Source organism: Telmatherina bonti (assembly GCF_933228915.1).
Source record: "Telmatherina bonti genome assembly, chromosome: 12".
Taxonomy (NCBI): domain Eukaryota; kingdom Metazoa; phylum Chordata; class Actinopteri; order Atheriniformes; family Telmatherinidae; genus Telmatherina; species Telmatherina bonti.
Genome location: NC_136610.1, coordinates 7,681,854 through 7,697,055, shown reverse-complemented (window position 1 = coordinate 7,697,055; position 15,202 = coordinate 7,681,854). Strand labels below are relative to the sequence as shown.

Here is a 15,202-nt window from a genome sequence, read left to right as displayed (position 1 = left end):
ACGACTCCTGAAAGAAGAATCCAAGTGAAAGAAGCGTAAATGCTTTAATAGTTATTGTATGTTTCAAAGTTTTTTTTTCGCCATTTTACCGTGATGACCTGCAGAGCGTGTCGACTGTTTTTATTGGAATAAAGGGGTATTTATAGTGGATGGATGCATTTCCTCCTCCCTTTTCTTTTATTTCTTCTGTATTGTTTTATTAAAACATGCGTACATTTGTGTCCATTTCTCTAAATAAAACCTGAACTGTTCTCAGAATGTTACACTACAGAAGATCTTTCCTACCACAGGTAATAGCGCTTTACAATAGCTTCTACGTATTTCATCCCACATCTTCCATGCCATCTTTATGCTGTTTTAACAGGATATTTATTCATTTATAAGTTCTAAATAGATTGTTTCTGTTTTTGATCTGCATATTAGCTGCAAGTTTTGCATGTAGTATGTTTGCATTATATAGTTAATTAGATTTTTTTTTTTTTTTAAATTAATTTCTTATTCTGTAATGCTGTTGTAACACTACAGTTTCACAGTCTGGGATCAGTACATCTGATTTGGATTTATTGAGCCAATACCTATTAATTAGCCCTTAATATAGTTTCTAGTGACTTGTTTTTGTCCGTGCAGTATTGCTCATAGTTGCCTTTTTTGTTTAATTTGTTTGTTTTTCTGCAGTGTGGTAATCCTCCTCCTAAGAGGTTCAACCATCTGTTATGCACATATAGTTGTGCTCATATGTATTTCATTACAGAAAAGGCTGAGTTTACAACAGTCACTCAAATAACTGGAGACTTAAAAAAGGAACAATAACTAAAAGTCTGCAAAAATATCATTTAGTAATATAAGAGACTGTTTTTCCATTTAACTGATTTGAAGAAAGAGAAAACAAACAAATTGGTCCTGGACAAATTAGAGACTTTTCTGTTGAACAGTGGGACAAAATACCTGTCAACAGGTGCAGAAGTCTGACTGAGAGGAACAGAAAACACCTGACTGGAGCGGAAACATTAAAGGATTGTTCAACTAAATATTATTTTATGAGTGATTTAATATGTAATAAATTATCTTATTTGTTTGCTTTGTTAAAAAAATATTTCTGTTGCACCAGAATTAGAAAATAATGTGATGATTTTCATAAATTTTTTTTATTTATTATTACTTTAGTCAATTTCAGCTTATTTTACAGGCAGCTGTTTTTTTCTTCTTTAATGAAAGGGTATGAATAAATACGAGCACAACTGTAGCTTGCGCAGTGAAAACCAGAGGGCAGTATTTGAATATGTAAATGCGACTGTACGGATTCGTATTTTGTGCTCAGAGTGAGACCTCTTCCTTTTTCTCCCCTCTCTGGCTGGTCAGAGGGAATTTCCAGTAGGGAAGGAAATCAAATTACTTTTATTGTAACTGAGACAAACTCAGTCACCTGCAGACTCGCGCGCTGAGGAACAATTCCCTCTCTTAAACACCTTGGTTTTAAGTAATTTCGTGTTTATGAACGGTAATGACGCGCAAATGCGGCGTCGTGACGTGCGGTAAATAAAGCCAGGCTGTAAATGGGTCTGTTGGTTCAGCATGGCGAAATAATGATGTTCACGAGTCGACAAGCGGAGTGAAGCAGAACGAGGACTGTCACCCACATTTCGGAGGAGCTGACTCCCACCTGAGCGAGCTAAGCAGGTAAGAAGCTGGAAAGTAGCGACGAAGCCGACATCTGGCTGCTGTTCGCCGAACTTCACCGTGACCGCGGCCGCTCTGCTTTGTTATGCCACTTACTTCCTTATTAACCAGGTAACTTTCAGATGGTCCCGACAAACTACCACTTTCCCTCTCATCAGCAGCACTTTATCACTGCTTTAAATGTTTATTTCTAATTTATAGAACCTGGCAGCGGATTCGGCGTTTTTAACTAAACTCTGCAGTTTTTCTATTTAAATGAGAGTTTCAACTCTTCTTATAACTTCACCCGCCTGTGTTTGTGTAAGCGGATAACAACATGAAGAAAGTGACAATAATTACACAGTTTATACGAGTGTAATAGACGCCGAAATCACAGCTGCATTCTGATTAATGTTACGTTTTGTCAACCTGTCCGGTAGTGTCGTGTCCGGAGCAGAACCGTGGAGAAACCGTTAAATGGCACGTTTGTTTAACGGGGTTTGGTGTCACGGTGTCCGCATGCGGAACTACGGGGCGGGGTCTGGGACAAGTTAGCGGCGCCGACATCACCCTCCGACCCGCAGCCGAAAGCCAGGCTAAGCTGCTCCGCCGTCCCCAGCAGCGGAGAAAGATGGCTTGTTTGTTTTTGTTTTTTTTTAAATCCGTGACTTTTATTCTATAAAGCAACAAGAGTCTCGCGCCGCTTTTTAGCTGTTAGCAGGAGCGCTAACTCACACATGCGCGTTCACGAGGAAGCGCGTTCCTCAGCAGCATCAAGTGTCAAAAAGATTAATTAATCAGGATTATGAGTTATCAATTATAAGTCAATGAAATCATTTAATCAGAACAACTGGAAAAATACTAATTTATTGGTCATTTAAAGGAACTGGTTTTTGAATAAATCATTCGTCAATAATTATAGAAATACTTCTTTCAAATTTATTGTATAAAACAATAAACAGTCAAATAAGGGTTTAAAATGTAGATTAATACGTTAATAACTATTATATATGATTAATTTCAATACGTTAATAACTATTATATATGATTAATTTCAATATAGTAATAACTATTATAGATGATTAATTTCAATACTTTAATAACTAATATATATGATTAATTTGAAGTGTTGTTTTTTTTTTTTTTTTGCTTTTTTTTTTACAGGGTATTTCAAACAGTTTCTCTTGCAAACCAGCTGTTTTTAGTTATTTGAAAAGAAACTCAACTTTCAAGATGTCATGAAGCTATTGATTTATTTTTGTAAATAAATACAGTCATAATTAGTAATCAGTAATTATATGCGAGCCATGTCAACCTGTGGTTTGAACTACAGCTGTCAGCTCCTGATTGTTGTTATATCTGTATATTGACCGGTTGATTGAGAGGAAACCCACAAAGAACACGTCAGTTTTGCTTTATCCAAGAAATTCCCTTTGTCATCATGTGAAATGTAGAAACCAGAGGTTTAACATATTTTCATTTATCGTTTTATTGTTGATTTTCTAAAGCAGATGCCGATAAAACTGCCAGAAAGGAAGATTTCCTGTTGAAGGCCATATGTTTCATCTCTTTTTTTTATATTGATGTAACACCAGATAATTTAGGCCTTTACACACCTACTGAATATTTAATCTGAATAATTCACAATATTTTGTATCAGATCAGTCAAGTCAAGGTGAACGTTCACATCAGTGACAAATCTCTGTCCTGTAATTTTGGAAATTTCATTTTTTCTGACTGATGTTGATGTTTTTTATATTTACATCCAGAAGATAAATAATCGACCAATCAGAGAAGGCGTGTTGACTGATAGATCAGCGGTTGTGAGCTTTGCAGGCGTCACTTTTGCTGCTGTTTCATTCAGACTTTGCATCATCATGGCCGAGTGTCTTTATTATTTCTTCTCTGCTTCTTAAAACAAGCAGCTGCTGCTAAAGCAGATCCTCCACCGGTCCAACGGACGTCCTCATGTCCGTCCTGAACCGGTCTTAGTCCAGCTTCAGATCCTGGATTAAACTATGAAACTCCCGTAGTTCTCCTCTCTCCTCTAGAACAAGATGAACCCAGCGCCTCTGTCTGTCTTTTCTTTTGCAACATCAGGAAACTGTTTTCATGGCTTTAAGTCGAATCCAACTTATTTGTTTTAGAATTTCATAATTTATAAACAATTTTGCATCACATTTGATGTCCATAGACAGAAATGTTGATAATTAAACAAATTATTCACAATTTCGTGTCCTTGATTCTGCTGTATAAAGACCTGTACACCTAATGTGTTGTTTTAAAGACAAATAATGAATAAAATGAGAGTTTAGGTGAAACTTTAGCATTACTCGGCTCAGTTCAGGGCATGTTTGGGGCTAACCAACATGTTGTTTGACTCCTGCAGAAACAATGGCGGGGGACGACCACTATCTTCATTCTTCCAACCAGGTAAAGTCACCTGCAGCTCGTCACACACACGTTTAATATGTGCAGAACTGCGTTAATGTTACATTCACAGACATAGAAAGTGAAAAACACATCGGGGTTTAGTCAACGTCCTGATCACATTTTAATCTCACCATCATGACCACGTCCATGTGCACAGTTTAACATCTTCCAGCAGGATGATGTCACGTCATCTCCACCATGACGATGCGTTCACTGTCCTCCAACGGCCTCCACAGTCACCAGATCTCAGTCCAGCAGAACAGCTTTGGTTTTAATATTTTAGGATTCCTACAGGAACCCTTTTCATCTAAAAGAGCCGTGTTTAGGTCCACCTCTGATCCTCCTCGCCATCAGATCCGACCCAGGATGCTGCTGACAGGGTGATGCTGGACAGAATCCTGCACTTCTCCTGTTTCCAGTCAAATGTTCCTCTTCTCCACCAGGAAGAAGCTTATATGAAGTCAGAGAGATGGAGATGGATTTTTTATTCTGGTTATGTGATGCAGCCCACACCATCATACCTCCACCGCCGTGCTCCATGCAAACAACACACCAAGATATCATCGGTTCAGCTCTTCTAAAAACACAAAAAGGAAAACCTAAGAGGGCAGAAATCCTAGCGACTTGTGTCATTCGGTCCTGTACCGGTCCATCTGGTCCTGTACCGGTCCATTCAGTCGTGTACCGGTCCATCTGGTCCTGTACCGGTCCATTCAGTCGTGTACCGGTCCATCCGGTCCTGTACCGGTCCATCTGATCCTGGTTCTGAACTTTGTTCCTCTTGCAGATCTTGGAGAGCATCATGATCGACTCGACCTGGGACTTTTCATCTTTTCCTGCGATGCCTTCAACAACGTCTCTGCGGACAGGTGAGTGTTCTCCACCTTCACGCCGCTGGCAGGTTGGCTGGCTTCTGTCAAACCCGGTCAGGACCAACAGACCTCCTCTGATAAACATAAAAATAAAACATTAATTCCACTCACATGCCGCCATTGTTGCTTACACTGCAATGCATTCTGGGTAGTGATGTCACAGTTCCTGCTGCTTCAGTCCCACTCAGCAGAAGATGGGCTCGGTGCTTTCTGTTCACACTGTTGGATTTACGATGATCAGAAGGATGAAGACAATCAGACTGATGAAGATGAAGGATATACAGGTGGATGAAGATGATAACAGTCCGATTGATGAAGAAGATGAAGATCTTATGGATAAAATGAGGACAATTGGATGGATGAAGATGATCAGATGGATGAAGATGATGATGATGATGATGATGATGATGACTGGATGGATGAAAATAAGGACATTTGGATGGATGAAGATGACAAAGATCTGATGGATGAAGATGATGCTCAGACGGATGAAGACAATCAGACTGATGAAGATGAAGGACATTCAGATGGATGAAGACGGGCGCGATCATATAGATGAAGACAAGGACAATTGGTTGGATGTAGATAACGATGACTGAATGGATGAGGATGAAGATGATCTGATGGATGAAGATGATGATGACTGGATGGATGATGATGAGGACAATCGGATTAATAATGACGATGAAGATGGAACAGATGAGAATGAAGAGGATCAGATGGATGAAGATGAAGACAATTGGATGGATGAAGATGATGAAGATCGAATGGATGAAGATGAGGACAATGGGATGGATGTAGATTGAGGATGATCAGATGGATGAAGATGACGAAGATCGAATGGATGAGGATGAAGATGAGGATGATCAGATGGATGAAGATGATGAAGATCGAATGGATGAGGATGAAGATGAGGATGATCAGATGGATGAAGATGATGAAGATCGAATGGATGAGGATGAAGATGAGGACGATCAGATGGATGAAGATGATGAAGATCGAATGGATGAGGATGAAGATGAGGACAATGGGATGTATGAGGATGAGGATGATCAGCTGGATGAAGATGATGAAGATCGAATGGATGAAGACGAAAGAATAAATAATGAAGATTGAAGTTTTTATTGGAACTACGCTAAAATCAAACCAACAATCTGATCATGATTGATCGACACGTAACGCGTCCACAACACACACTAAAACCTGGAGACGGTCTTCCTCAGAGTCTTCCTCAGAGACAAACCAGAGTCTTCCTCAGAGACAAACCAGAGTCTTCCTCTTGGTTTTCCAGCTGTTTATCTGAGTAAATACGATCCGTAGTCATCAGTTACTGGACATCTGGCGTCCGCTGTGCCACTGCGTTCGATGTCCCACTGCGTCCGCTGTGCCACTGCGTCCGCTGTGCCACTGCGTCAGCTGTCCCACTGCGTTCGCTGTGAGGCGCCTTGTGAGCACCTTCCCCTCTTCTACTTCCTGTTGTACTTGTTGTCAGAGCAACCCAGACTTGTCATCGTCCCAGGATGCATCGTGCAGGTAGAATAATGACAACCTGGACACATTTTACAGAACTTTAACATGTGGTGCCCAGCAGCCGCAGACAGTCGTGTTTCCTTATTAAATATCAGCATCACATCTGTTAGGGTGGGAAAATTAAATCGAAAATTGGAATTTTTTTCTTCACAATTTTTAAATCAATTTTTCGTTTAAAAAAATGTTTTTTTTTCAAATAAATAAAATAATCCATTTTGAAATTTTTGTCTTTTTTATTGTTTTTATTGATCTTTTTACTTCTTCTTGGACATTTTAGTAGCAGAATGATGGTTTAGCTAATGGGTTGTTTTTTTCCTCATTGAAATAAAGAAAAATTACGTGCAAAATAAAAGTTTTATACATTTATTTTGTTTTTAATGAGCAATATAGAAGAATTGTGAGTTTGTAATTTAAATCGAATTGCCACCCAAAAAATCTGAATCGAATCGGGACAAAAGCGTATCGTCACAGCCCTAACATCAGTGTGTGAAGCTGTTTCTGTGCGCTTTTCTCACCTTTGCCGAGTTTAACAGGAAAACAGTTTAACGCTGAGGTAAACCTTTGTCTCCTCCGGATCTCTCGCTGTGGACGGCGACAGTGTGACATTAACAGTGTGAAGTGTGTGTTGAGCTGATAATTCACACCTGAGTAAACTGGAACTTGATCAGTTTTATCAATGATTAACTCCATAATGACTGTTTTAAACCAACAACGCTGGACTCTGACAGTCTGTTGGATGACATGAGGAAGACTTCTGAGGAAGGTTTGACTCTCTTCTCAGTTGTCTTGAGCAGCTTGTTGTGGAACGCTGTCAGGATCAGCTCCTGTGAAAATCTCTGACAATTAGCATCAAGTCTTCTTATAGATAACCAGATCCATAAACATGAAGCATTTTTGACCACAGTACCTGTACTGGGACGTTCCCATTAGGGGCTAAAAGCAGCCAGTAAGTCAGGCAGGAGCTGGAGAAGTTGAACCTGGACCAGTGTGTGGACCAGGAGTCTGAGCCAGGTCAGCAGATAAGGTTCGGTTGTTTCCATTTGATGGATGCTTTCTGGACTAAATGACTGAAACTCAGGTTTTACAGACATGACTGCAGCTTAATAATATTTCATTCATTCATTCATTCATTCATTTTCTGAACTGCTTAATCCAATTCAGGGTCACGGGGAAGCTGGAGCCTATCCCAGCTGGCTTTGGGCGACAGGCAGGGTACACCCTGGACAGCTCGCCAGTCCATCGCAGGGCCACACAGAGAGATGAACAACCATTCACGCTCACACTCACTCCTAGGGGCAATCTAGAGTAACCAATTAACATAACATGCATGTCTTTGGACGGTGGGAGGAAGCTGGAGTACCTGGAGAGAACCCACGCATACATGGGGAGAACATGCAAACTCCACACAGAAAGGCCACTGACTGAACCCCCCACCCAGCCAAGGATTGAACCAGTGACCTTCTTGCTGTGAGGCCACAGTGCTAACCACTGTGCCACCGTGCACCTCCTTAATAATGTTTGTTTCTTGTTTTTGTTTGTCACAAGTAGCATAAACAACCAGCGAGCTTTGACTTGGTTAGGAAGTGATTCCCGACTCCGACCTGAGACGCAGTTGGAAGAGGACTTATCAGAGACTGGTCTCACAGAGCGGTCCGTCATCTCTTATCTGACTGTTGTTACAGATTATTATGATATAATTACTGTTACACATAAATACGCTGCTTCATGATCAAAATATTTCTGGCTGGAATTTTTTATTTAACCTCAAGTCAAACATTTAAATGTGACGAGTTTAAACTGATGTTTAGTGTCAGATCCATTTATTGTCCCAAATACCCCCAAATATAAACAACCAGCAGTGTCTGTGATGGATCAGGACTGGAACAGGTCTGTGATGGATCAGGACTGGAACAGGTCTGTGATGGATCAGGACTGGAACAGGTCTGTGATGGATCAGGTCTGGAACAGGTCTGTGATGGATCAGGTCTGTGGTGGATCAGGTCTAGATCAGGTCTGTGATGGATCAGGACTGGAACAGGTCTGTGATGGATCAGGACTGGAACAGGTCTGTGATGGATCAGGTCTGGAACAGGTCTGTGATGGATCAGGACTGGAACAGGTCTGTGGTGGATCAGGTCTAGATCAGGTCTGTGATGGATCAGGACTGGAACAGGTCTGTGATGGATCAGGACTGGAACAGGTCTGTGGTGGATCAGGTCTAGATCAGGTCTGTGATGGATCAGGACTGGAACAGGTCTGTGATGGATCAGGTCTGTGATGGATCAGGACTGGAACAGGTCTGTGATGGATCAGGACTGGAACAGGTCTGTGATGGATCAGGACTGGAACAGGTCTGTGATGGATCAGGTCTGTGGTGGATCAGGTCTAGATCAGGTCTGTGATGGATCAGGACTGGAACAGGTCTGTGATGGATCAGGACTGGAACAGGTCTGTGGTGGATCAGGTCTAGATCAGGTCTGTGATGGATCAGGACTGGAACAGGTCTGTGATGGATCAGGACTGGAACAGGTCTGTGATGGATCAGGACTGGAACAGGTCTGTGATGGATCAGGTCTGTGATGGATCAGGACTGGAACAGGTCTGTGATGGATCAGGACTGGAACAGGTCTGTGATGGATCAGGTCTGTGATGGATCAGGACTGGAACAGGTCTGTGATGGATCAGGACTGGAACAGGTCTGTGATGGATCAGGACTGGAACAGGTCTGTGGTGGATCAGGTCTAGATCAGGTCTGTGATGGATCAGGACTGGAACAGGTCTGTGATGGATCAGGTCTGTGATGGATCAGGACTGTGATGGATCAGGACTGGAACAGGTCTGTGATGGATCAGGACTGGAACAGGTCTGTGATGGATCAGGACTGGAACAGGTCTGTGGTGGATCAGGTCTAGATCAGGTCTGTGATGGATCAGGTCTGTGGTGGATCAGGTCTGTGGTGGATCAGGTCTAGATCAGGTCTGTGATGGATCAGGTCTGTGATGGATCAGGACTGTGATGGATCAGGACTGGAACAGGTCTGTGATGGATCAGGACTGTGATGGATCAGGACTGGAACAGGTCTGTGGTGGATCAGGACTGTGATGGATCAGGACTGGAACAGGTCTGTGGTGGATCAGGTCTGTGATGGATCAGGACTGTGATGGATCAGGACTGGAACAGGACTGTGATGGATCAGGACTGGAACAGGTCTGTGATGGATCAGGACTGGAACAGGTCTGTGGTGGATCAGGTCTGTGATGGATCAGGTATGTGGTGGATCAGGTCTGTGGTGGATCAGGTCTAGGGTGTGGGTTGGGGTGTGGGTGGGGGTGTGGGTGGGGGTGTGGGTGGGGGTGGGGGTGTGGGTTGGGGTGTGGGTGTGGGTGTGGGTTGGGGTGTGGGTGGGGGTGGGGGTGGGGGTGGGGGTGTGGGTGTGGGGTTGGGGTGTGGGTGTGGGTGTGGGTTGGGGTGGGGGTGTGGGTGGGGGTGTGGGTGTGGGGTTGGGGTGTGGGTGTGGGTGTGGGTTGGGGTATGGGTGTGGGTTGGGGTGTGGGTGGGGGTGTGGGTGTGGGTGTGGGTGTGGGTGTGGGTTGGGGTGTGGGTGTGGGTGTGGGTGTGGGTTGGGGTGGGGGTGTGGGTGTGGGTGTGGGTGTGGGGTTGGGGTGTGGGTGTGGGTGTGGGTGTGGGTTGGGGTATGGGTGTGGGTTGGGGTGTGGGTGGGGGTGTGGGTGTGGGTGTGGGGTTGGGGTGTGGGTGTGGGTGTGGGTGTGGGTTGGGGTGTGGGTGTGGGTTGGGGTGTGGGTGGGGGTGTGGGTTGGGGTGTGGGTGGGGGTGTGGGTGTGGGTGTGGGGTTGGGGTGTGGGTGTGGGTGTGGGTGTGGGTTGGGGTGTGGGTGTGGGTGTGGGTGTGGGTTGGGGTGGGGGTGTGGGTGGGGGTGTGGGTGTGGGTGGGGGTGTGGGTGTGGGTTGGGGTGTGGGTGTGGGTGTGGGTGGGGGTGTGGGTGTGGGTGTGGGTGTGGGTGGGGGTGTGGGTGGGGGTGGGGGTGTGGGTTGGGGTGGGGGTGTGGGTGTGGGTGTGGGTGGGGGTGGGGGTGTGGGTTGGGGTGTGGGTGGGGGTGTGGGTTGGGGTGTGGGTGTGGGTGTGGGTGGGGGTGGGGGTGTGGGTTGGGGTGTGGGTGGGGGTGTGGGTGTGGGTGTAGGGAGCTGAAACTTGACTTTCCTTTTACAAAAGCACGATTTCGTCCTGGGGAAAAAACGGAGGTAAAGTGAAAGAGGAGTTTCATGATGCAGCGACTCCTCAGTCTCACTTCCCTGTTTCTGTCCAGCAACGGCCCTGAAGTCAAGATAAAACATCAGATTTAAGAGGAAATCAGCGGCTGCAGATGTGTCAGATGAGGGGAAAGTATCTGTTTTACGTTTCTGTGTGGGTCGTACGAGTGATTTCATCAGCAGCTCTACGTCAGACGGTTGTTTCTCTGGATATTCACTCAGTTTCATCGCAGGTGTTTAAAACCTTTCAGAACTTGAAACGACAGTTCACAGTTTTGTTTCTCCATTATTTATCCACTCTCTCTGGCTGCTTTATCAGGTCCATCTTAGCACCAGGTCGGACCCTCTTTTTCCTCCAGAAACGCCTTAATTCTAGGCGTGGGAAAATCGGATCGAAAAATTGAAAATTGGGATTTTTTTTGCTCCACATTTATGAAATCTTTTTTTTTTTTTTTTTTGTTAAAAAATCGATTAATTTTTCAAATAAATAAAAAAAATCCATGATAAAATTTTTGTCATTTTATTAAATCTTTTTACTTGTCTTCTTCAGCAGAATTATGATTTTGCTGCTGTGTTGTTTTTTCCTCATTGAAATCAAGACAAATGACGAGCAAAAAAAAGTTTTATACATTTTTTTTGTTTTTAATCTACAAAAATCAGCTGTATTGAAGAATTGTGAGAATTGCAATTTAAATCAAATCAGCATCCCTATAATCAGAATAAAATCGAATCAGGATGTAAGCATATCGTCACAGCCCTACCTTATTCTTACTGTCGACACAGATAGATCTGAGAAATCTAGATTTAACAAGATTTTGGAAACACTCAAGAGGTTTTCCTCCATGTTGACATGAAGCATCACACATCATGATGAGAATCTCCCAAAGCTGCTCTGCTGGATGTAGATCTGGTGACTGTGGAGGCCGTTGGAGGACAGTGAACTCATCGTCATGGTGATGTGAGCTTTGTGACATGGTGCATCATCCTGCTGGAAGTTTCCATCAGAAGATGCTACACTGTGCTCAGAAAGGGATGGACATGGTCAGCAGCAGGACTCAGGTAGGCTGTGCTGGTTAAACCATGTCATACTGGTACTAATGGGACCAAACTGGGACCAGAAAACCTCCCCCCACCATCCCACCAGCAGCAGCCTGAAGCGTTGATCCTGACGGCAGGATGGATCCATGTTGTCATGATGTTTCCAGCAGATTCTGATCCTACCTTGTGGATGTGGAGCTGAACTGGAGACTCATCAGACCATCTATTGTCCAGCTCTGTTGAGTCTGTGTGACCATGCTACATTCAAAGTCACCTAATCTGATGCTTCGCTTGAACTTAAGCAGGTTGTTTTGACGATGTTTCCATGACTACGGCCATTTCCACATGGAGATATGTTCAGGTGTAATGACTGAAGTGTTTTGTCCACAACAAACTGGTATTTTGGGAACCCAAACAAGCTCATTCAGGTCCCACAGTGAATAAATCTGAACACGCCACCGTTTGGTTTCCATGTCTACAACCCGTTTGGGTTGTAGACATGGAAAGTGATGACCGTAGCCCCACGTGCCCCGCAGCCTGGAACTACGACCCCCAACAGCTACAACAACCAATGTTGTGTCTGTGCTGCAGAAGCTACTGAACATGATTTGGCTTTTCCAGGAATTTCTGTCAAAAATCCTAAATCTACACGTTTTCCTTTCTGCTAAATTCTCTGCTATGTCCTTCATATGGTTCCTCTGGTTATGCACATAGACATCATAGAGACGTAGACGCCATATTGGATGGGTCTCTGCTTTCGAGTCTTGCTGCAGAGTCGACGTAGTTTCCCCACATGACTGTTTTCTATATATTACACACAAACAAAACACTTTTCTACATAACTGGAATATAAATAATTTTAACACAGTGAATTATCTACTAAATGCAAATTATACATTTTACTCCAATGAGGTTTTTATGAAAAAATATGATATTAATGCTTCACAAAGAGAGTTTTACATGGTAGTATAATTACCTCCGCCTAGGAGGTTATGTTTTACCGGCTTTATTTGTCTGTTTATGTTGAAGATAACTTAAAAAGTTATGGACAGATTTTCATGAAATCTTCAGGACTTGTTGGAAATGTGAAAAGGAAGAACTGGTTTAACTTTGGTGGTGATCCAGATCACCGTTTGGATCCAGGAACTTTTTAAAGGCATTGGCGGAGGTTTACGCTCTCCTAGTGTTTTTCTGGGAAACTTCTGCAAAACACAGTTTTGATACAATACTTTATTTTCAGACTTTGTACAACTGTATCTCTATGTTGACAAATTAATAAATCTAACTAAAAGAAAGAGTCAGCTGTAGTCAGGAGAAAGCAGCAACTATTCCCGTAGTTTGTTCAGCATACGGTTGTAATAACCAGCCAAGTATTGAAATCAGATCGTGTGGAATTACATTTTACAAGGTTGAATAATAACTTATTTGACCAGATGAAAAAGACAAATATAAATCCATCAATAAACAATTTAACATGTTAGTATCAAATTCATGTGTACATTTATTTAAATTGCAGCTACCTTATGTCTTAGCTAATTGCATTATAAAAATATTTTAGTATAAAAACACGTAGTTTTTAATGCTTTACACTAATCTGTAACAATATCTCTGCCCTTTGTAACAAACCAAACTGTGAGAAAAATCAGGTAAAAATTGGTGAAGTTATTGTTGTGGTTGGACCTACACCTGCGTGTGCATGAACAGAAACATCCACAAACCGTCCACTTCCACAGTTCCACCTGCGTTACTGCTTAAAACGGACATATTCAATCGGCCAATCATATGGCAGCAACTCAGTGCATGACTACATCACACATCATCATCACTACATTTCCACTTCTCAGTCCCAGACGTGTCTGTGTCAAAACAAAACCAGTGAAAACAGTGAAAATGTTGCCACAGAGTCATATGGAGCAAAGAAAAGGTGTCCATAACCATAGACATCATTTATAGATAGGCGCCGCGTTGTATCACGCTGCCTGTACGAGCTGATGTCTCATCTTGTAAAGATGAGCAGCCAGCGTGCACGTCATGCGCTGAACGCAGACCAGATCAAACTTTTCCTTTTTTAGTTTCAGGTTTTTCTGTTTCTTGTTTCATAATGAAACTCAGCTTGGAGGATTTTATATCGGGATGTTGACATGCCGCTGCTGACCTCTGCCCCCCTCACACACACACACACACACACACACACACACACACCTGCTGCTCTGCAGTGTTTCTTTGTGTCTGACAAAGAGGAGGGATGAAGAGGAGCGTTGCTGTGGCTGTGCAGAGTCGATGCTAAAGGAGGAAGTGTGTGCAGCAGACAGGATTCTGCAGAAGACAGCAGCAGCCGTCATGCTAACCCAAGACGAGCTGATTTTACCGTCAGCTCCCTGCCTCTCAACCCACCAGCTCCACCCCAGAGCTTCTGTCTGGGCACCGACTGGGTTTGGTTTCAGATTTACATGCATGTGCAAAACGAAGCAGGTCAGCGTGTGGGAAGGAGTTGGTTCAAACTTTAGTTTTAAGTTCTTATCGTCCGACTGGGCCTTGGAAGGTGCAGATATCTGTTTCATGCACCTGAATCAGCAGGTTTAGCGCTGACAGGAAGTGTTTCCTTCCCAGACTGACTGCTGCAACGTCGGACTTTAGTTCCTCTTTCTTTAGTCTTGTTCTGAAATGCTAGTAAGGTTTTATTTTATCTTATCTGGTTTTGATTGTCCAGAAAATGGTTTTATTTCAGCCTGCATCAGCTGATGTTGATGACTGGAGCGTCCTTAATATCCAGAACGAACATGTTAATCGTTTCAGGAAGGAGGTCAGAGACCTGGACTGGGTGGGATCAGACTCCAAACACAACTCTGGACCCCATCCAGAGTTGTTTTGTGTTGTTTTGTGACTCTGAGGTTGGGAAATGTCTTTCTGAGGCTCAAACTGACTCTGTGTTTCTGTGGTTTCAGTGGACGGACCGTACCTGCAGATCCTGGAGCAGCCAAAACAGGTAACGCTCAGAGGGATGCGGCGCCGCCTCAAACCCACCGTCGACTTCCTGTCAGCTGCTTTTTCTGTACCTGCAGACATCGCGTCTGTCAGCCTCACTTTGTGTTTTCATGTCAGGAAGTTTCTGTCATGTTTAAAGCTCTGAACATCCTGCTTAAAGCTGTGAATCATGAAATTAAATGATTTCTCATCAAACAGAAACGTTTAACATCACCGAGATTTCCCTGTGATCCTGGGAAATTTCAAGCTTGGTTGTTATTAACTGCTTAAACAAAACAATCAGTGCAAACATAAATATCAAACAAGGCGCAGAGTGTTTTTCTGAAATCATGAGATCAGAAAATAATCCGTGTTTTATGAGGCAGTGTGTTCTGTTTGTCTGCAGTATTATCAGACTACATCCACACAAGAGATTTATCT

At 43.3% G+C, this 15,202-nt stretch overlaps 1 protein-coding gene across 1 annotated transcript in view; it reads left to right on the top strand.

Annotated features, from left to right (window-relative positions):
- Positions 1-1,448: 1,448 nt before the first annotated feature.
- The window catches only part of nfkb1 (nuclear factor of kappa light polypeptide gene enhancer in B-cells 1), a 53,881-nt gene continuing 40,127 nt past the window's right edge, over positions 1,449-15,202 (top strand). Inside the window, exons 1-4 of the mRNA XM_079249732.1 lie at positions 1,449-1,677; positions 4,046-4,089; positions 4,877-4,958; positions 14,743-14,783. Of these exons, the coding sequence (XP_079105858.1) occupies positions 4,051-4,089; positions 4,877-4,958; positions 14,743-14,783 (162 nt within the window). The 5' untranslated portion in view covers positions 1,449-1,677; positions 4,046-4,050. The remainder of the gene's footprint in view (positions 1,678-4,045; positions 4,090-4,876; positions 4,959-14,742; positions 14,784-15,202) is intronic.